At 47.7% G+C, this 20,252-nt stretch overlaps 6 protein-coding genes across 6 annotated transcripts; 2 read left to right on the plus strand and 4 right to left on the minus strand.

The window, feature by feature from the left end:
• Positions 1-3,465: 3,465 nt before the first annotated feature.
• Positions 3,466-4,950, minus strand: N7500_006417 (uncharacterized protein; the record flags this gene model as incomplete). The annotated part of the gene is made up of 1 exon (XM_056677561.1): positions 3,466-4,950. One exon carries the CDS (start codon positions 4,948-4,950, stop codon positions 3,466-3,468), a length of 1,485 nt encoding a protein of 494 aa, XP_056532561.1.
• Positions 4,951-6,247: 1,297 nt separating this feature from the next.
• N7500_006418 (FAD binding domain protein) lies at positions 6,248-8,210 on the minus strand (the record flags this gene model as incomplete). The annotated part of the gene is made up of 3 exons (XM_056677562.1): positions 6,248-6,259; positions 6,307-7,763; positions 7,820-8,210. The coding sequence occupies 3 exons, from the start codon at positions 8,208-8,210 to the stop codon at positions 6,248-6,250; spliced, it is 1,860 nt and encodes a 619-aa protein (XP_056532562.1).
• Positions 8,211-10,214: 2,004 nt separating this feature from the next.
• Positions 10,215-12,195, minus strand: N7500_006419 (putative GABA permease; the record flags this gene model as incomplete). Its single annotated transcript, XM_056677563.1, has 7 exons — positions 10,215-10,655; positions 10,742-11,067; positions 11,126-11,527; positions 11,598-11,680; positions 11,737-11,850; positions 11,906-11,976; positions 12,034-12,195. 7 exons carry the CDS (start codon positions 12,193-12,195, stop codon positions 10,215-10,217), a joined length of 1,599 nt encoding a protein of 532 aa, XP_056532563.1.
• A 1,631-nt stretch (positions 12,196-13,826) lies between these two features.
• Positions 13,827-15,631, plus strand: N7500_006420 (uncharacterized protein; the record flags this gene model as incomplete). The annotated part of the gene is made up of 5 exons (XM_056677564.1): positions 13,827-14,021; positions 14,121-14,225; positions 14,289-14,513; positions 14,586-14,728; positions 14,803-15,631. The coding sequence occupies 5 exons, from the start codon at positions 13,827-13,829 to the stop codon at positions 15,629-15,631; spliced, it is 1,497 nt and encodes a 498-aa protein (XP_056532564.1).
• Positions 15,632-15,867: 236 nt separating this feature from the next.
• On the minus strand, positions 15,868-17,827 carry N7500_006421 (glycoside hydrolase family 47 protein; the record flags this gene model as incomplete). Its single annotated transcript, XM_056677565.1, has 4 exons — positions 15,868-15,907; positions 15,969-16,226; positions 16,282-17,067; positions 17,127-17,827. The coding sequence occupies 4 exons, from the start codon at positions 17,825-17,827 to the stop codon at positions 15,868-15,870; spliced, it is 1,785 nt and encodes a 594-aa protein (XP_056532565.1).
• A 1,295-nt stretch (positions 17,828-19,122) lies between these two features.
• Positions 19,123-20,167, plus strand: N7500_006422 (uncharacterized protein; the record flags this gene model as incomplete). The annotated part of the gene is made up of 2 exons (XM_056677566.1): positions 19,123-19,136; positions 19,189-20,167. 2 exons carry the CDS (start codon positions 19,123-19,125, stop codon positions 20,165-20,167), a joined length of 993 nt encoding a protein of 330 aa, XP_056532566.1.
• Between the last annotated feature and the right edge of the window lie 85 nt (positions 20,168-20,252).

Here is a 20,252-nt window from a genome sequence, read left to right on the forward strand (position 1 = left end):
AAAACACGAAAAAAGAAAGGGTTCACTAGTGTGTACGTCAAAATCGGGGGATCCCATGCCAGCGTTTATAAGGTCAATATTATCCTAAAAAGAGAGATTCTCAAGTTGAAAGCGAGAACGAGGTACTCCGCTATACTTCCAAGTACCGCGGTAGATCCAACAAAAAGCAATATAGAAAAGGTTGGGTATGTCCGAACGTCCACAGGAGTACGGAGTAAGGAGGGGAAGGATTCTGTCATGATGTGCCTGAGTCAGGCTAAAGCTAATTGTAATATATCAAATCAAATCACATTCTAATTGCTTTTTTTCTGGCTGGGAGACTTACTAGAGAAATTCAAAAGAAAGGAATATCCATGGAGTAGACCAGAGGGTTCAATCCAAGATCAAAGATATAACCCGATCACTTCTGTTTAGAAAAAAAAAACAAATAGTCCAAGCTGGAATCATCAAGTCGAAGGAAAAGATCGCCGCTTCCAAGGAGAGTTATCACTGGTTCCAAAAAGATCGTGTTCCGGAGCTTAACCCAGATGGTCAAATTTGACGGAAATGTTCGTTGATTTGAACGAATGAGAAACCACACAGATGACGCCTCGGCTCGATCGATCGATGATTGATCGATCAGAAAGAGGGGCTGGTATTGGCTTACAGGGATCTAGGGGTTCTTCAATTTCTATCTCCACTTCCTTCCAGAGCTTGTGGCGTCTGAATTGTTGGGGGGGATTTTTTTGTATCCCGAACGTCAGAGGATCCTGAGAACCCGCTTTGGCTGGTTCCCTTTTCCCCTTGTGCACGGTACTGAGGTCAATTGGTGAGAAGTTGATCCCAATGCTCGCATATGATATCTCTCAGGTGTGTCCGCATCTTAGGTGCTTATTTAAAAAAAAAAAAAAAAAGTCACCGATCGGAAAATGATTTGCGCTAAGGATCTTTGCCTCGCGTATCGCCTCCATATGGAACCTAGAGCACTATATTCTGGAGCAGTTTCTCAGCTTGACACGACACATATCGCACTAATAGACCCGCCCGAGAAACTAGTCACATTCTGACAATTTCAAGAGCGAGAGAGTCTGGAGATGCCTAAACCAATGCAAGCTGAGTGTGATCTGGTTGCCAGTTTGCCAATCCAGCTGGAAGAAATTCCTATTTCTTTTTGAGATTCCTAGTGAATCCTATACGTAAGCAAAAGAGGATTGGAATTGTCGTCTTCCATTCTAGCCCTATCCTCAAATATCCATCACCCGTCTGCATCTGACACCCAAGTCTATGTACTTGAAAGTTTAATGACTTAAACACGGCAGTGTCACCTCGGGCCCTAAGGTATGTCCTTTGGGTATTGCATTCAAGCTAAGAGTTTTGATCCACCCATCAAAGGGAAGATCCTTTTCCAATTTGGATATTTTATTTTTCCAGGAACTAGCCTCGAAGCTTCGGATCTACCAGTTTCCTTGGATTCGCCAGTTCATAAATCTCTTGAAAAGTCCGAACTTTGAACGTATTTGAAAATCCCAAAGCTAATAAAAAAAAAAAAAAAAAAAAAAGAGAAAAGAGAAAAATGAAAATGAAAATGAATTTTCAGCCGATCGTCATACCTGCCATGCCATTCGACCCTCAGAGATCCGAGATCGTGCATGAGGGAATGCAGATCATCGGATCTCGCAGGCAACCAGGGTCGTCTCTGGGAAAGTGACTGGTCCAAAATGCGAATGTCTGAGTCTGCAAAGCCAGAGAACAGAGAGGGGTACTCCGTCCTCTGTCAAAATATCCCTCTTGCATCCACTTTTGACTTGTATATCCTAAGTAGCATCGGAGGAATTGCTCCAGATCGGTGGGAATACATATTTGAACCGTGCGTCTGTAATTTCCGTTTCCCGGTACTTGGGTCTACCGGGGGTGTGATTATTATTTTATCTTCGGCATTTTGGCATTTTGGCATTGGATTTTGATGTATTTCTCCAAATTTGGGTGTCTAACCTGATTTTCATCATTCGGACGTAGGAGCTTCTATCATAAGGATTTCTTTCTTTCTTTCTTTCTTTCTTTCTTTTTTAATAAATTCAGCCTAGAGGTCTGAGAATCAATGATCTTGAACTGTCGGCTCAATCCTTTTCTCATCTCCTTGTGGGTATCACAAAAGTACAGCGATTGGGAAGATTGAATATAATAATGAGCGGTATAGTACCGCAGCATAGTAACACAGTCATGCAAAGGCATCCCAAACGGGCTCTCTGCATAAACCCAACCTCAAAATTAAATGTCTAGACCGTTGAGAGGTGCATGGCTTCCAGCAAGTGCGGAACAGGCACTTGGAACCTAGACAATCCAATTTGTTGGCTTATCTGGCTGTCCAAAAACAATATAGACTTGTGTCACAGGAGTTCATGCATGATTTAGGTGTGCCAAGCAGATAGTTTATGACAAGGCCACCAATCCCTCGCCGCCATGGGACATAATATGCTCGACTCTTTTCTCTATTGGTCCAATCCGTCCTCATTATTTTTACATGGCGGTTCTTGCTGGAAATATGACGTGGGTCAGTGTCAGGCGTCTCTTTCTTGAACAGGTTAGGCAGTCAGGCAGGGCTCGGCAATGGATTTCCTATCCTGTCCTGGAGTGGTATGATCTGTTGGATGGTGAAAGGTGTAGCAACGGGAGGATCGGTAGGTTATGCATTAGTGCCTGACTCGGCGCTAAAGACCATGTCGATAATATTCTGTTTCTTTGTCTGCGTTCTGCTTGATGAGAGCTTGGCTACCCTGACCGGCTAAATTTAGAGCCCAAATTGAACGTCAACTCGCCCGATTAGGAAATACTGCGGATCCTCTGCGGGATATCAGGACTGGCACTTCCCGCTTCCTATGCTGTACATTGTAAAATTTGTCATCCGCGCTTCCTTGGATATGGCCCCAACCTCGTCTAGGGGAGACCTTTGCCCAAGCTGAGCGAAGGGACTTTCGAATCCAGATTTGTTGACCGTCTTGGGCTGTGATGTCGGCACACTGACAAGGGGGCGATGTGAATTGGAGACCTAAGGTGAGAAGGATCTCATTGGATGAGGATGGTCGCAAGAATCTTGGAGCATCTAGGTGGACAGTGATGAATAGCCCCACATTCGGCCTTCCCGAGATCGCCTTCTAAATTCGGTACAAAAGAAAATCACGTCCATGGAAAGCAGCTCTGAGATCTATGGATGTCACAACCTTGGTACCTAATGCCATGGCGGTTCTGCATCGGACCATTGGATGCTCTCCTGATTTCGCTCCGAACACATCTAACAAAAGAGGCCTGTTCAAGTATCATATCACAAACACTGGAGCTATAACACATGAGACCCATTCGCGAAGGTGGCAATACGACAAAAGAACGGTACTATTGTATTTCACGATAGAAGAGCAGTATTCAAACATCCCGGCAGATCTCTTCTTATATATATACCTCTATTAAATTCCCAAGTCCTGCATAAGGCAATCAATCGAATTCTAGTACAGCAGTAAGGGTCTTAGACAATAGAGTGAGGAAGCTTGGGGCTGCTCCTATTGTGGCACGGAGTAAGACATCGCTCTCACCACGAGTTGCAAGGTCGCGCAGCCAACTATCCACGCTGGCAACGGATATAGCAATTTGAGAGCGCCATTGCTCATAAGTCTCACACTCTGTGATTGACGAGACGGCATTGATAGCACCAATTATGGGGGAATCATAGATAGGTTGTGGACAGTGTTTGCATGGACGGAGTGGTGGTGGCTGGCGCTCTTCAAGTCCACCATCGTACCAAAAGCTGGGGGTACAGACAGGCAAGTCAAAGCTGGACGCTTGACCCTGTGTGTGGATGAGCCGTGGGCGGATGTATTTCCAGTAGCCAGGCCCATGGCGTTGTGATGTATATGCATATAAGCCACTTGCTATTGTGCTTAATCCCATGGCACTAGGAGAGCAGTGGGTATACCAGCGGACCGCTGCAAGAAAACGAGCCGCCCAGGCTTTGCCCATGTCGCAATCGAAAAAAATCACAGCTCCTCTTTGGTCACCAGTCATACCATCATATCCGAGATTTGGAACCTGGGCCACTGTCTGCATGACCACAGCAGTATCAATTAAGAGGGTGCCGTCGTAGGCCACGAAAGAGACACCTGCCCGGAGGGCCATCATTGAATAGAACTCAGAGAAGCTAGCTTGATACCCAGTTGGTTGAAGATTACCAGCACCGCGAGTCACGAAAGTCCACAAAGTTGCAAGAATATCATGCTCTGTATTGGCAGCAAACAACGATTTAGTAGAGCCGAGCCAAGGAGTATTCTTGATTGGCGGTGCCCTAGCACCAGCAATCCTGTCATTGAGCCATGAGCACCAATTGTCCACGACTGGCTCGATAGAAGAGCGACTGGCGTAGTAGTACCAGAGTCCTCCAAACATAAAGGTCGCAAACACATATTCAGGACTTAGAGCGATGGTCGATTTAGGAATGACTGGGCGGTCCGTGCTGATGCGCACCACGTTGTCATCCTTGGCACCCTTGGCGCTCTTGGCGCCCTTGACAGCCTTGCTTAAGTTAAAAGCCGACAACATGCAGTTTGAAGCTATGCGGTACAACTCTCTCGGTCCGGGGGGCTCTGCCTGCCTATCATGATCCCCGAAGCTGGACTGTGACACACATGGTACCGCCGGGGCTTGAGGTATGCCATATATACTCAAAGCCTGTGACAAGTCGTGTTGTGGAAGCGCCAACCGCACGGCACTGGCTGATTTGACTGCTGAAACGGACCGGTCTATGTAACTGTCGAGGAGGGGTACAAGTCCTTCGGTAGCAATTTGCGGAGGGAATGCTGGATGGCGGGCTAGGAACTCCAGTCCAAGTGGATCCCTGCTGGGCGGCGAAGAGTCACAAGTCCCATGGCTAATAACCTCGGTGCTGGCAAAATGTGAAAAGAAGTCCACTAGGCCCTGGGCAAACATTGTGTCATCTGCGTTATCGCTCATCGCTCCAATTTTCGGTGTTGCCAAAGAGCCAGTATTATGGAAGTCCATCATCTCCGAGTTTTTACTGCTGATGACTGAAGCTGTCCACCAACATCAATATGACAATGGAATGCGGGCGTGATAAAGGGGATGGTGTCCAGTCTTAAGTACCGAATTGTGGGTACTTCCAAGGGTTTTCAAAAAGGACTATCATATGATATCGCGGTGTAATCACAATGAAACAACCCAAAGTGAAACACTCTAGGAATTAGCATGTATCGTAGGAGATATCTGAGAACAGGTGGATTTTAATGAATTCGGATCCATTTTACTTCATGCTAGTGGGAAGGAAACATAGCTCTCACATATCCCATTTGGGGAAATGGTCGAGGGGAGCGACGTGAACTGCTGGGGCCTATGATAATTGGTCAGAAACAAGAAGAAAGATAGAGAAGTATGAGACCACGGGAAAAGCAGTCAACCTACCTTGGGTAATGGCTTGAAATCTAAGATTCTAGGCAACCATCATAACATAAGTGTTCCTAGCGGAGCTAAGGGCCTGTGTTGCACCGCCGCAGGGACAATCAGATGTGATTGTTTCTCAAAAGAGAACCGATCAAAGCTTTGTAGATGTAGAGGGTAGGTTGGTTTGAACCAGGAGAATGGTTGGCTCTGAAGGTCAGCTGAGGATGGCCGTGACGGTGCGGAAAAAGAAACATGAGAGATCGGAGAAATGGATTTGATGCTTGATTTCCCATGTAAATGGGTTGGTCGGGGTATGCTAAGTCGTCTTTTTTGGGATTTGGGTTGGGACTTGAGGCTGCCCCGAAGTAGACATGATATCAGTCAAAGCAGCAAACAAACCATGGCAATAATAACAGACCGAAAAATCAGAAAAGAACAAAGATAGACCTATGCATATTCAATTGAAGATAGAACCAAGATAACAGCCCATAAACCCGAGGAACGCAAAGTAAATCCGGGATACTAAGAATGCAAAATAAGAAAGACGAGAGAACAGATAACCACCACGCTAAGAAAAGACCAGAATCAAGCAAAGAGCAAAAACAACGGCCAGTCGACGACCTGGTCGAGTGAGTCTAGCCATGAGCTCGAAGCAAAAAAAAAAAGAAATAAAAAAAGAAAAAGAAAAACAACCGCAGAGCTTTTACAGATGCAGGCAGGATGGGACAAAGTATGTACAGACAAAACCGAAAATGTCTTTTGCACATGATTATACTGAGCATTCAGCCATCAAGGCACGATGCATCAAGCCAACCTGGAATGGAGGTGATTACCAAGTTTCCTAAAAGAGTCAGCATAGCCCTAGAAATCAAAGCACATCAAACTTACAGCAATGTACTGTCCAGCCTCCTTCTTCCGCTGCCAGAACATATCGGCCTCTTGAGCATTGAGATTGCCCTTGGCCATAGCAACCTCAATAAGAGCAGCCTCGACACCTTCACCCATACCCTTGCCGGAACCACAAACAAAGACACGACCGTCCAGCGAGTTGATAACAAACCAAACAAGATCAGCCTGGTGTCTAACCTCCTCCTGAACATAGCGACTCTCGCCCCTACGGCTCTGCACAACTGTGCGCACCTTATCCTCATGCACACCCCACTCGCCCGAGTAAAGCTCGTCAAGCAGCGAGTCGCGCACGCCCTGCAGCACCCAGACCTTATTAGCGCAGTTTGCCGACTGCAGACGGCGCTGCACAAAGCCGCGGAAAGGCGCGATACCAACGCCCGCGCCGATGAGCAGCATTGGGCCATCTGACGCAAATCGTTTCGCCAGTGGATTCGCCATCAGTCCGCGGAACATGGGTACGTGGAGATCGAGTTTCTCGCCAGCGGCTTCGGCTGCAATCGCTCGCCGCGCAAGAGACTCCAGGTACCCGGATCCTACGCCTGTGCGGGTTCCCCCACGCCAGTCATCGGATTCAGCGACTGTAACGGCGATTTCGATTAGGCGTCGGCATTCGGTGCCTTTGTATTGGCAGGAGATCTGGGGGTCTTGAGAGAGGGAATAGAAGCGGGGCATGAGGGTGTTAAGGACGGAGAGGAGGTGGTCGAGGGGTGGTTGGGAGCTTGGGAAGGCGGTTAGGAGTTGGGTGAGGGAGACGAAAGAGCTTGTGCGAATGTCACAGAAGGCCCCTTGGCCTTGGGCAGAGGAGAGATATTCGAGAATTTTCTTCTCGTTTGGCTCGCTCGTGTACTCAGCGAGGAGGCGGAATAGTGGCTTTGTTGGGGGGTAACTCTGAATGTCGGAGCACCAACTTAGGACTTCGCGACGGGTAGTGATGAGTTCGCGAGGTTTGTCGTCACCCCAGATTGTCGGCCAACGGCCCTTGGTCGTGCGCATGAGGACTTTCTTGTCGCGCATAGACTTTGGCACACCTAGGAGGTTGAGGACTTCTTCGACTTCGGAGTCCTTGTTTTTGGGGCACACGCCAATTGCACCGCCGACTACAAAATCGACCATCCCGCTTTCGGCAGGGTAGTCTGTGACATCGATATCAAAGTGATACGTGCGTTTCTCGGCGCCAGGCCCCGTCAACTCACGGGTGTGGAACAGAGGCGCACGGTATACCTGGTAAGGTGGGTGCGGCTGCACGAATTCCGGCGGGTGGTCTGCTGGGCCAAAGGCCATTTCAACCGCCGATGCGGGGGCTGGCTTGAACGAAACGGTCTTCTCTGGGAGCGGGGCAATGTTGGATAGCTTACTGTCCATAGTGAGGAGATTGAGGTTTAGCTTGAGGCTATCAAAGGCCTTGTTGCCGACAGGTCCAACAATCGAATTGAAGCCTGAGATCGGTCCATCTACAGGGCGCAGTGCCTGTCCTCGACAACACCCCCTCCACAGCAGAGGGATTGAAGCTTCTGAGTTCCTGCTGTGCCCACATTTTCCAATACCCTTCGCATATCGTCCGCGTTCTGTGAAATGAGGACAGTCGATGCTCGTCGCCGTTGCCGACCATCGTCGACCTTTTCCTCCACATTTTCTTCTTCCGATTGGGACTCGGTGGGTGGTGTTAGAGGGGTATTTGGGGAATTTGAACCGCTCGATGTAGTGCCCTGGGAGGAGCCCGACGAGATGACATTGAATGTGGTGTCAGTCACTGAAAGTGAACGTACACCACGAGGCTCTTCCGGAATTGGGTTATCTGGGTGGGAGGTCGAGGATACTGGAATTTCTTGATAAGTGCCTCTGCGGGGGCGAGACCCCGTTGAAGCATAAGTCGCCGACGGCATGATAGATTGAACGGCGTGAACTTAATTGATAGATCAGAATGTGAGTCTCAACAATTGGATTGGGATTGATCGTTCTCTGCATACCCATGAGGAAATTTAAAGAGGTGTTGGGAGTCACCGAAAAGTTGCACAAAAGTCGGCGCAACAAGGGAAGACCGGGGTATAAGAGTCGAGACGTGATGATAATTATCGTAAGAGAACACTCCCCCCCTTTTTTTCTATGGAAAGAGCATAGAAACAAAATAGAAGAGTGGAATGAGGGAGGAAAGCGTGGACCCGAATAATGGTCGGGACGATAGTTCCGTACAGATTCGGGAAAGTGAAAATGACGGTATGAAAATGAGAAATACAGGGTCTCACAAGCGTTGATCAGAAATAGAACAGGGATTTATCAGATTTGCCACATTCTTCGTCATCGGGTATGTTACGCGGTTGGTTTCGGCATTGATATTTTACCATATAAAGAGCTAGAATATATCAGATCTGGACTAACGATGATCTTGATTGTCAGCAGTAATAGGGACTCAACTACTGGATATGGCATTGACTCCATTTCAAGCTATCGTATCCATTCCGATCGACAGTGCATATGAAGATGAACTTGTACTTTACACGTATTTGGTGGCGTCAGCAACAGCCGACAAGTACCGGCTGTTAACTGGTCCGGAATAACTTTAGTAAGATGTCAGATGATTGCAATTTAAACTATTCACCTAGAGCCTACTCCATACAACGTACGTTATAGTAGTGTACAGGGGTTCTACAGGGATAATGTAACTGCAATTGGAAATAAAAAATGTACGTTCCGAGGTGGGCCGACAGAAAATGTTGAATTGAAAACTGTAATATACATAACAGTACGATACAATACAAATGATATGATACCTCGGTTATCAGATCAATCAGATAGGCGGATTTGTCCGCCCTCCGACCTCGGGAGGTTTTTATGTCATCTGATCTGATAACCTTACCTCCCAAAATTGGAAACTCTGTCCTCACTTCCGCTCCATATGTACGCAGGCGCCCTATCTTATAGGAACAACCTAGAAAGGGGGCTCTTATGTTATCAAAATCTCTTCATTGAATGGGTCTTTCTCTATAGAACGCCCCCCACTTTCCGACCAGCCGGACCTAACCTTTTGAATTCCGTTGGCCCATCACAGCCCCCCCTCAGCTCCCCCAGCTTGAGCTTACACGTCCCTAACGGTTGGTGAATCAATTTCCCAACCATTTGGTTCAAAGTGGGGATGTCAGGCCGGTCGAGATCAATCAGTGGGTCAGAGGATCTTCTAGAAAAATAGTACATACATACTCCGTACTCCGTAAACAAAACAGATCAAAACAGATTACCCCTGACTCTTTCAGTTAGAAGATCCACTGGCTGATCCTTGAGTCAATAATAATATATAGTATGAAATCATTCCCTGCCGATACTATGAGCTAACTTCTTCACAGATAGCTCATCTCTAAGACATTTAGTGTGTGACTGACTCAATAATATGTACTCCGTACTAATAGCACTGCATTGAGCTATTGTACCCACTCTATCTTCTTTATCATTCCGGGTAAGAATACTGGGCTTTACATATGACTGGTAGTGGCCCTTGTTTTTCAGGGGAAGACAAATTTGGGCTAATACATACTAGGTTCCATCTGATAACTTAATTTTCATGCCGATGACCGGCTGATAGGTCCCCGTGCCCTTGAAAGTCTCCGAGACATTTCAATCGAGTAAGTATCATCGTGAATAGGGGTGAGCACCACCTCATTATTGTACCATTTACTCGGTGGGGTGGTCTTCGAATAGGACGAACGAAGCAATGATACTCAAGGTGCAGAGTGATGATAACAGCATAATCTCAAGGTCGTAACTATGTAAGGAGTACGTCACATCATCACGTCGTCTAAATACACACAATCCCCCCAGCAGCCAAAACATAGACAGAAAATAAAGACAAGAAAAACAAAAAACAAATACTCCAACCTAGCCAAACCAATGCCACTTTAACTAGTTTCATCTCTCTGAACCAAAGCTACAGGCGGGATAAAATGATGTCTCCCACGAGCGACATAATAGATCGTTGCAGATCCAACAATGCCAACATACATCGCCACACTCCAGTTCATGGTTTCAACGGTGACCTCCGTTGACAGGGGAAAGAATGCAAAGACGAAAATCGGACAGAGGAACGCCAATGCCCCAAGGTTCACCGCCATGCCATATTTTCCAAGTGACCACCGGTGATGTGGGAGCATCTCGCCCCGGATCCGTTTCAGAAGAACGCACACGATCGAGATGATGTACGCGGACAACAGGGATGTGATGGTGAGCGAGATGACCGCATTTAAAGCAACCTGCGACCCGATGTTGATCATCGATAGTAGCACTGTGATGACTAAAGACACCATCACGGAATTGAGGGGGATGTTCCAGCCCGGTGTGACCTGGTTATGACTTGTTAATATATCTGGATGAACATGCTGTGTTTCTTATCACACAGAGGCCAGCACAGAGAGAAGACGTGGCTTACATATGCGAAAAACGACGAACAGGGCAGCCCCTCGTCCCGGGCAAACGACCAGAGCTGGCGCGATGCTGTTGCCACTTCGGTAATTGTGCTGGCGGTCAGCGTCACCACCAAGACGGCCGTCATGGCGTTTGTGGCAGCGACGCTACCCGTGGTATTGTAAAATATCTGGATGAACGGGAATCTTGTCGGGGTGTCGAGGACATTCTCGATATCGCCTAGTGTGAAGCACAGTGTGACCAGCATGATAAATCCCAACACGCCGTTAACGGCAACAGATGTCATCATAGCCTTTGGGAGTGTTTCTGACGCGTCTTTGATTTCTTCGGCTTTTAAAAGTCAGCACCACATACCAGGTCTAAGGTCGTCTAAAGAGCTCTTTCTTACACATATGAACCGAGCAATCATAACCAAGCATGGATGTTATGGTAGTAGACAAGCCGACCAATGTTGCCGTCCCAGGGCTATCCCAGCCGCCCCCGTTATTGAACGTCGTGAAGACTGCGCGAGCATTGTTGCGTGGTGCGAGTACCCACAACGGGATGATGATGGCGAACAGGCCAACAATATGGATGATCAAAATCAATCCTTCCACGAAGGGAAGATTTTTGGCTAGGAAAGTGTTGAATAAAATTGAGAAGGTCGAGATGGCAATTACCAGCATGGTACCATGCCATCTCTGGAAGTTATAGTCTGGCTGATTCAAGACGATCAAACCTTGAATGATGGTGCCGGCAAGGTATGCAATGGACACAATGGCACATTGCCAGCCCATTGCAGATAGCCATCCTGAGATTTTATGTTAGCTCATTCAACTTAGATACATCAAACTTAGATAGGCAATAGGTAGTCATGTTACCTGTGATATAGCTGAGATACTTTTGTCCACTCTTCGGTGCAAACTCCGACACCCAATGGTACTGACCACCAGCAGTGGGAGCCCTATTTGATTGATTAGCGGCGATCTAGCTAGTGGCAGAAAGTTGCCAGTCACATACATCGAGGCCATCTCAGCAATACTGGCATAGACGAGGGTAAATCCGATTGAAACGCCGATGAATCCCCATATCAAGCCTGCTGTACCGCCGTCGGTCAAGCCCGCCGCCAGCAATCTATTAATGGGCTCAGTAGTCTGCATAATTACTGTACATAGGGGCTAGTACGTACGTCAAGATTACTTCCCATGTGCAGATCAAAGTACATCCAAATCCAACAATAGATATAAACCGAAAGTTCCTCTTTGTAATGTTAGCAAGGCCAAAACACCGGAATAACAAAAAAAAAAAGCAACTTACTCGCAGAACCTGCACTCGACCAAGAGCATTCATATCACGCCGATCTGCCAGCGTGCCCATATACCGAGGCTCAACAAGGCCTTTTTGCTCATACTCCTCTTCGTCCTCAAGAACAGTCATCGTCTGCTGCGAGTCAGGTCTGGACTTTCTGGATACTGTCATGATTGCGTGCGTGACTCAATGACTATATTAAAATATATCATAGATGAGACAAGACGATTTCGCACAAGAAAGCAGGGAGTTGCGAGAATAAAAGCAAAAGCCTATATCTTGCAACTTGACACCCCGAAAACCTAGGATGTGAAGTATAAAAGCACCCGACAAACGTAACCTCTGAGAATGCCAATAAAAGAGAAGAAAAAAAAAAGGCCGTAACCAGAAGAAGCAGGTATTAGGAGAAAACTCAAAGGAATGGAATCTTGACGACCACTGAGTTACAGGGATCGAAGCGTGGTATTGACGTGGGAGCAAGGCATGGCTTGGGAAAATTCTCGGACGCCATGTGGGAGAGAACAAGCCCTCTCGGAACACCCAAGCAACGATCCGAATGATACATCGCTGTTTGGTCGAGGATGATGCACCAGTTTCAATTGGGAATGGGACTGTTGAAACTTATTTTTGAGGTTTGTTATCCCTTGACTCTTGCCCGGAATGGGAATCCCAATCCTTGCATGCCAAGGGGGGTTGTCAACTTAACATCTCCATACTTGGGAGATATTGAAATCTGGACTGGCTATCGGGGTTGTAGTAATGCTACTTTCAATGTCAATGCAGTTGTGCAAAACATCAATTATGACTTCTTTCTCTCTTCCGAGGTTAAGAGCGCAGTCATCAAAATGATATAGAGTATACAACGTAAAATGCAAGATAGAAACAATCCTAATCCCCTGAACAGACCTGGCATCAACTACCCAACACATTTCTGATGCATCACTCGCGCTAATTCACTAATAATATTAATCTCGGTCGCACATCCCTTTGATGCCCATCCCCCAGACAATTTCGCCACAATCCACGCCCCGAAATGGCGGGTGAATGCATAAGCCCCTCGCTTCATTTGCTCAAAAGCAAACCATCTGGCCTATCGGCTGATTACCTCCCGAGCAGCCAAAGCCTAATGCTCAAAGGCCCATGGCGATCGATGACCCCCTACAGCGGGCCGCCGTGCCCTAGAGCAGCGTGCCCACAGTACAAATGTACTTGAAAGTTCGACGTTCGACGTGAGGGAGGGAAGGCAATTCACCATTCCAACCAGATGACCTGAACTTACACCAAAAATGATAATAATCGACACCATTTGTACCCTTCAACGGAAGAAAGGGATAAACCGGCCATGCGCATTCGAATGGGACCCCCAGCATGGTATATCGAGCGAACCCAGCCAGCCCAACTTACATGTCTGAACTCGATAGTTCATGTATCGGGTATCGGCATATGATTTCCCCCAAGGCAAAAATAATCACCATTGCAAGTGCATAGGAGAAATGGAACCTAGCTCAACCGTTTTCGCCTCGCCATGACGCCTGCATACCTGCTTCTGCTCTTCTACACTAAAGTGTCCGAGCGTCTCAAATCAAACCCCTTCTTCGATTTACATATTCCCGCCCTGCCATCCAGCCCACATGGCTGACAGATCTGACAGCCTTTTACAGTCGTTCCTGTGTTTGTGTTGATAAGTCATTACACACAACACCGCAATATATCCACCCACATGATATGAATGATAGCCCGGAGAACGATATTTGTCTAGAATCTGCTGCCGTTTGCAGTGGCCACTCTTCTTGCCCACTGACATGGGCCCGTATGTGCCGCCAGGCCAGTCGCCGCCCTTCGAGGTCGTCGATGACTTGCACCATGGCGCGTGGGTGATTATCACTGCCGCAATGGGACTCGTTATGTCCCTGGCGTGTTTCTTGATCCGGCTCTATGTGCGACTCATGCTGATTCCGCCGTTTGCGCGCGATGATTGGGTTTTGTTAGGTGCCACAGTGAGTTAGGACTCGAAAAACCGAGTCGTATCGAGTCAGGCTGGGGTTGGATGGATTGTCTGAGCACACTGCTGACATGTAATTCAAATTTGTGCGCAGGCTGTTGCTGTGGTGCAATCAAGCCTCATCTTCTATGCATGCTCGCGCGGATTCGGAACTTCTATATCGTTATTGAAGGATGGTCGACTCGATCAGATTCAGGCTGTGAGTTGTCATTTGATTTTGAGTTGCTTTGAATCAACGAACCCAACTAAACGACTACCTAAGTTAATTGCAACAAGCGATATCATCGCGCTAATAATCATTTACCTCTCCAAATGCTGCGTCGTGGCTATCTACCTCCGCCTCACGCCCCAGAAACCACATAATCGCGCATCCTGGGCAACACTAGCTCTCTGCACGGTCTGGATCATCCCGGCTATATTCATTGTCTTAGTCAACTGTGAACTAAACACACCTTGGCGAAACGACAGCGGCCAATGCCATAACTTGGTACGTAAACCACCAATGATGTACATATCATGCATCAAGTCCCCGAAGCCGTCTCTCATCTCCCCAAAATAGTACATACGATGGCAATTCATCGCAGCAGTCGACGTCACAACCGAACTCCTCCTTTTCCTCCTAGCTGTGATGCTCTTGAAAGGTCTCTTCATGTCCGTTCGCCGCAAACTAGCCGTCGGCTTTGCATTTATATTCCGTTTCCCGTGAGTGATCCGCATCGGCACTTATGTATTCTCAATCCCCATCCCCGATCTCCAATCTAATCGCACAATCCCAGCCTTATAATCTTCTCCTTGATTCACATCTCAACCCTCCACACCGCTCTAAATAACGAAGACACAACCCTCGCCGCTGTCAGACCAACAGTCTGGATGCAAGTCGAGCTCCACTACGCCCTGGTCGCATGCAGCGTATTCTGCCTCCGGCCCTTCATGGCAGCAGTCAGCACGAACTACGGTACAGCGGGTGACTCGACCCTGGAATCTAGCGCGTCAAGATCAAACGGCACGAAAGATGGCTCGAAGACCGCGTCTGGGTCGGGGTCAGGCACGAGATCGAGACCAAATGCCGTTTCAAGGTCCATGTCGCATTCTCGCATACAGAGAAAAATAGCAAGTACCGGGTCATGGCCATCGGTTACTCCAGCTTTCAATGGTTCAGGCTCTGGGTCGCGACAGTCAAAGACCCAAGGACCGAGTAAGGGTCCTTCAAGTCTTGATACCACCCTCCATGCGCACGGAGCGATTATAGATAATCGAAGCAATGGGGATAGGCCTGCTACGATACTTACACCAAGGAGTCGGTCGATGTTCCCGCTCAGTCCGCCGCGCAAGAAGCAGAGCTTCCAGAGAATGGAAAAGGGGAAGAAAGGTGTGAGGGCTGGGTCTGTGGGGTCGTTTGCAATGGCATCAGATTTGATTGAACTCGTGCCGAGGTCGCATACTAGACATGCGAGTGTTGTGACTGAGCAAGGGGATGGGGAGGATAAGATGGTAATCCATAAGGAGGTCCGGTACTCCATACAATATGAGGATGAAGCGGAGCTGAGGAGGCGGGAGGATGAGGATTTGAAGGTGAATTCTGTTGATGTCTCTGCTTATGTATAATTTTAATCTTGTATTATGCCTACTTGTAGGATGTATGGATGCGGGATATTATGCACAGATAAAGTAGTGATTGGGATATCTTTTGCTATGGCGCCTGTGGATGTACCAGATGCTGTGTATTGAAAGCCGTAATATAATGCCCGTAACGCCGGTCCTGTTGAATCAAATTGAGATATTGCTGATGAGAAAAGCTGTACGGAGTACATAGACTCGCAATGCTAGAATGCCAGAACACTTTAGTTCTTTGGCCGCTTAAAAGGATGGGCCTCGGTGCTCCTGTAAGAAAGAATCATTAGCGCCAGAAGACAGGATACAAACAGCTAAGTGGCAAACGTACAGCACATAGTCGTCCAGACTGATATGATCTGGCTCAGAAAAGATAAGATAGAGGTACTTCAAAGTCTCCGCAAGCCAAAAGCTCTCCATTTTGTCCTCGTGTTTTGGTCTCGAATGACGCACATCGTTGATGGATGAATGGCCAAAATTAGTCCGAGTCACATTATCAATGTTCTTGAACATGCGCCACGCAGAGTCTTGAAGAGTCTTATCTCCAGTAATCCGGTACATGATGAACAAGGACTCAAGAGCTTCAGGTCTGGACGGATAGTATGTTAGTGAAATACATCACGAGAAATAAGAGAAACCCATACCTAAGCTTGTACGATGCATCTTGAACACTTGTCACACCTGGTGGTAGATGCTCAGCCTGAATGCGGTTCTCCGCTTTCTCGCGGTCCTCCTCAGTTTCGATAGACCGCGAGATGACATCCGACATCCACTGCTCTTCATCCCATGGACATTCATCAATGTCTTTGCAAGGGCTGACCTTGAAAATCTCCGGCATTATCCCCGTAGGCATAACATCATATGCCCAGACACAGCCGTCGGTGAGTCCTCGGGCAACATACATATCCTCTGGCCGGTTGAAGACCTTAGCCCCAATGGCCACGGTGCCACCCATAAAACACTTGAGGTGATCAGGCGTGTACTGGAAGGTCTTTGATTTACCTCGCAGTGCAATGACGTTAGATGTGAAAAGGAAATGCTGATCCTCGTCCTGGGTCATTCCTCTGAACAGGAGATTCTCATTGAGTGTTTTGATGGCCTTTTCGTACATCCGGTGATATTTGTCTGTCTGCGCGCCCAGAAGAATGTGTTCTTTGGGCAAGTACTCGTACGCGGAATCGGCACATCCGCCGACGGTGAACTCGGAGTCATCAAAGTCCATTGTGTCGGTGTCAATCCATGTCGGCCACATGCCAGGCATCCGAGTCTTGTCTTGTCCGATTTCGAGCTCGTTCATAATTCGTTGCACCGCATCATAGTACTTAGGATCACCAGTCAATTGGGTCAAACGAGTGAATTCCATGGTCAAGGAGCCCATTTCCGCTAAGCTTGTGCGTGAAGATGGTGCGATTTCTTTGCCTTGGGCGGACCTGGGTATTATCAGTCTCGAGTTCTTATTGGATATTTGCATTAAATATATTTGGCATACCTAGTCCATTCCCAGCGCACTTGGGGCATGCGATTATGCGTATCAAACGCATTGAAAATCATCTCACCCAGTTCAACAGCCTTTCTCAGCAGAATCGGGTATTTGCCCTCGGTGAGATCATGGGCAGCGATGAAGCCACCCATATAGCGAATGATAATCTCAAAGACAGGCACTTGCTTGCTCTTAGTCGTTGTGAAGTCGATTTCCTCCAGAGCCTCCAGAGCCAGCTGCAGCTCATCGTCCAGTCCCATAATCACAAGTGCATCTAGCGAATCAACAAGCGTGGCGCCCCAGCCATTGAATGTATCCTGATACCCTCCAGTGCGGGGTTTTACCTCGTCTCGCATCCACGCATAATCCTTATATCCATTCCATGAATGAAGAAACGCCTCCTTCACAGCATCGCGCTTCTTGAGCCTGGCCTTGCGCTCGCTATTGGTTTCTTTGGGAAATTTATGCTGGATGCGGGGGATTTTGCCGGAGCTTTTTGGCAGTGGGATGTACTCCGTAACGGGGAATCTCTCGGTGACTTTATCTAAACGAATGGCATCGTGCCGAATGGTGTTGTCTTTTCTAGAGATTGGCTTGGTTAGGCGACCTCGATATGTTTTTGTACTAGGTAGCCAGAAAAAGAAGAAATATGTCGCAACAATCAGGAAAAATGCTGTTAATAGAGGTCGGTTTTTGCGCTTGTTGTACATAGTGAATGGATGGAGTAGGGGTGCAAAATAACCAAAGTAATAACAAAGAAACAGTCATAAGCTCAGAGAAGGAGTGGAATGACAAGTCAAGTCAAGGAACTAGTAACAAAAGCCGACATTGATGTTTCGGACAGAACAAGATCCCTGTCGGCTTGAGTAAACAAAATAAGGAAATGGACACATTTTTACACAATGCGGCACGTCATGGCTTGTGAGAGGTCTCTGCGAAGGGGAATCAGACGCGGCCGAGTTCTCTGGAGCTCCATTGATCGGCCTTGGTGGCTTTTGGAAGTGAGAGGCATGATGATGCACAGGGTCAAATGATGATTGGTGCAATTTGAGAATGTCACCCCTTTCACGCCAGGCCACGCAATCAGGGACTGCAGGGTCCAACCTATATTATTATTAGAGTATAGTCAAGTCTAGACTTGTCATCAAAGTGCCAAGAGGCTCTTCTGTCTCCCAGGGCTGTGCTTAAGTTGTAGTCTGAGGGCGCCACTAACCCCACTGCGGCCCCTGACTCTGATGATTGATCTTGTCGATTTTCATATCGATTTTTGGAAGATCGGACAGTAACACGTTTCGAGATCAAAGGATTGCTGTACTGACATCATATTACCGAGAGACCCACGCGGAGTACTATTATCTGCTTGAGTACTGCATCCGGGGTTTGAGGGAGTGGTATAGAGAAGCTGAGAAACTGACCGTAAGGCTGAAATTTGAGCCAAATCAATATGAGACAAAAAGAGGGATAAAAAGCACCAGCACTAGAAGTTTTCCGATGTCTTGCAATCTTGTGAACAAACAACTTTGAAAACAACGGAATTATCAAAAAACATCTGCCCAGCTGGTTTCAACACCGTTATGTGTTTGCTCTGTTTGCACTCATTATGGCTTTCTGGAGAATTGCTGATGACTCTCCAGAACAACATCATATAGAAACATTAAATTTTCCAAAGGTATCAGATTCTTTTCCCTGTCAATTCTTATACTAATATGATCGATAGAATTTAGAGGTCCTAGCCTGTTTAAAAGTCCTCTTCAATCATTTCCCTGACTCTGGGCTTGATCATCATTCTTATTGATTGATCTCTATATCTATCTATATTGCAGGGTGACTACCTGCTAAATATTCCCTCAATCAATCTCCAGCAGGACTGAAGGCTATCTGGGAACCCACGACATTTCTCAACCCATCAATCCCAGTTGATACCCCACAGCTCAACACTGCTGTGACGATCACTCCAATCTCCTTTGGGTCTGCCCACAATACAAGAAGAAAACAAACATAAGAAATGCCTATCACAGGGTAAACCTCCTATCCCAAGCCAACAGAAACACCCCAAACTAATACCACAAAGTGTCTACTTCATCCCTTCAAACCCAAACGCCTCAACAGCCCTGCAATTAGTAACAGAGCGCCTTCGCGCCGCCTTCCCAAATGAAGAACTAACTCCAATCGGCCGCTGGGGTCTGGAGCAAAAGCTGCTCCGTGACACCCCAGGCCTACTCCCCGCGTCCTCAAACTCAAACAAGAAACCCCCAAATCCACGCTACATGCAATTCCTCTCATTAACCCACTACCCAACCCACGGTTTCATCTACACCTCAGAGGCCGAGAAACCAGCCCCAGCACCAAATCAAAACCAAAATTCAGCAGCCGCGCCTGCTCCCATAGATGGCATCGCGCCGGACCATTCCCCTTCCCCATCAATGGTCATGACAACTGTTCCCCCCGCGTCATACGGAACCCTCTTCCAGCACTTTACCTACGCCTGTCAACCCTTCTGGGCCCACCGGCTTACTCTAGCTGTCCCGAACGGGATCGTCTACGAGGTTGGTGACTTCCGTGTGCGTCTTGGTGACGTGCGGCAGACGTTCCCGACAGCGCGGGTGCGTGGTACGGTCATTGAGGTCGAATGGCGCGGTCCATCGGTTGTGGAGGCGATTCCTGTGGGCCGGGGAAATGGGTCATTCGGTGCTGCTGGAGGTGACGGTGATGTGGATGTTGAAGCTACGAGCATCGACCTCGCTAGATCTGCGATCGAGGAGTCGGATATCGATGCGGAGTATGCGGCGACCGCGTCGCTGATTCGAGAGTTTTGGGGGAGATTGGGCGTTGAAGCTCGGGAGGCAATTCTTATACCGAATGTTGGGATGGAAGTTAAGGACCGACTGAGGAGGTGGAAGAAGGCTGAGTCCGGGGCTGATGCTAGGGTTGATACTAATGGCGATGGGGTTGGCTCTGTGGTTGGTGAGCGTGCTGAGGAGGATCCTGATCCGTGGTCTGGAGCGGATGTTGCGAGGCAATTTATGGAGGTTTTGAGGTTTAATCGATAGTTGGATGCTCAGAGTGTTGGGGACTGAGATAGACGGTTACTACCTATACACTTGCTACAAGGTTTTGTGGACATGGCTGGTTAAC

This window comes from Penicillium coprophilum, assembly GCF_028826855.1.
Source record: "Penicillium coprophilum strain IBT 35676 chromosome Unknown utg000004l_segment0_segment0, whole genome shotgun sequence".
Taxonomy (NCBI): Eukaryota; Fungi; Ascomycota; class Eurotiomycetes; order Eurotiales; family Aspergillaceae; genus Penicillium; species Penicillium coprophilum.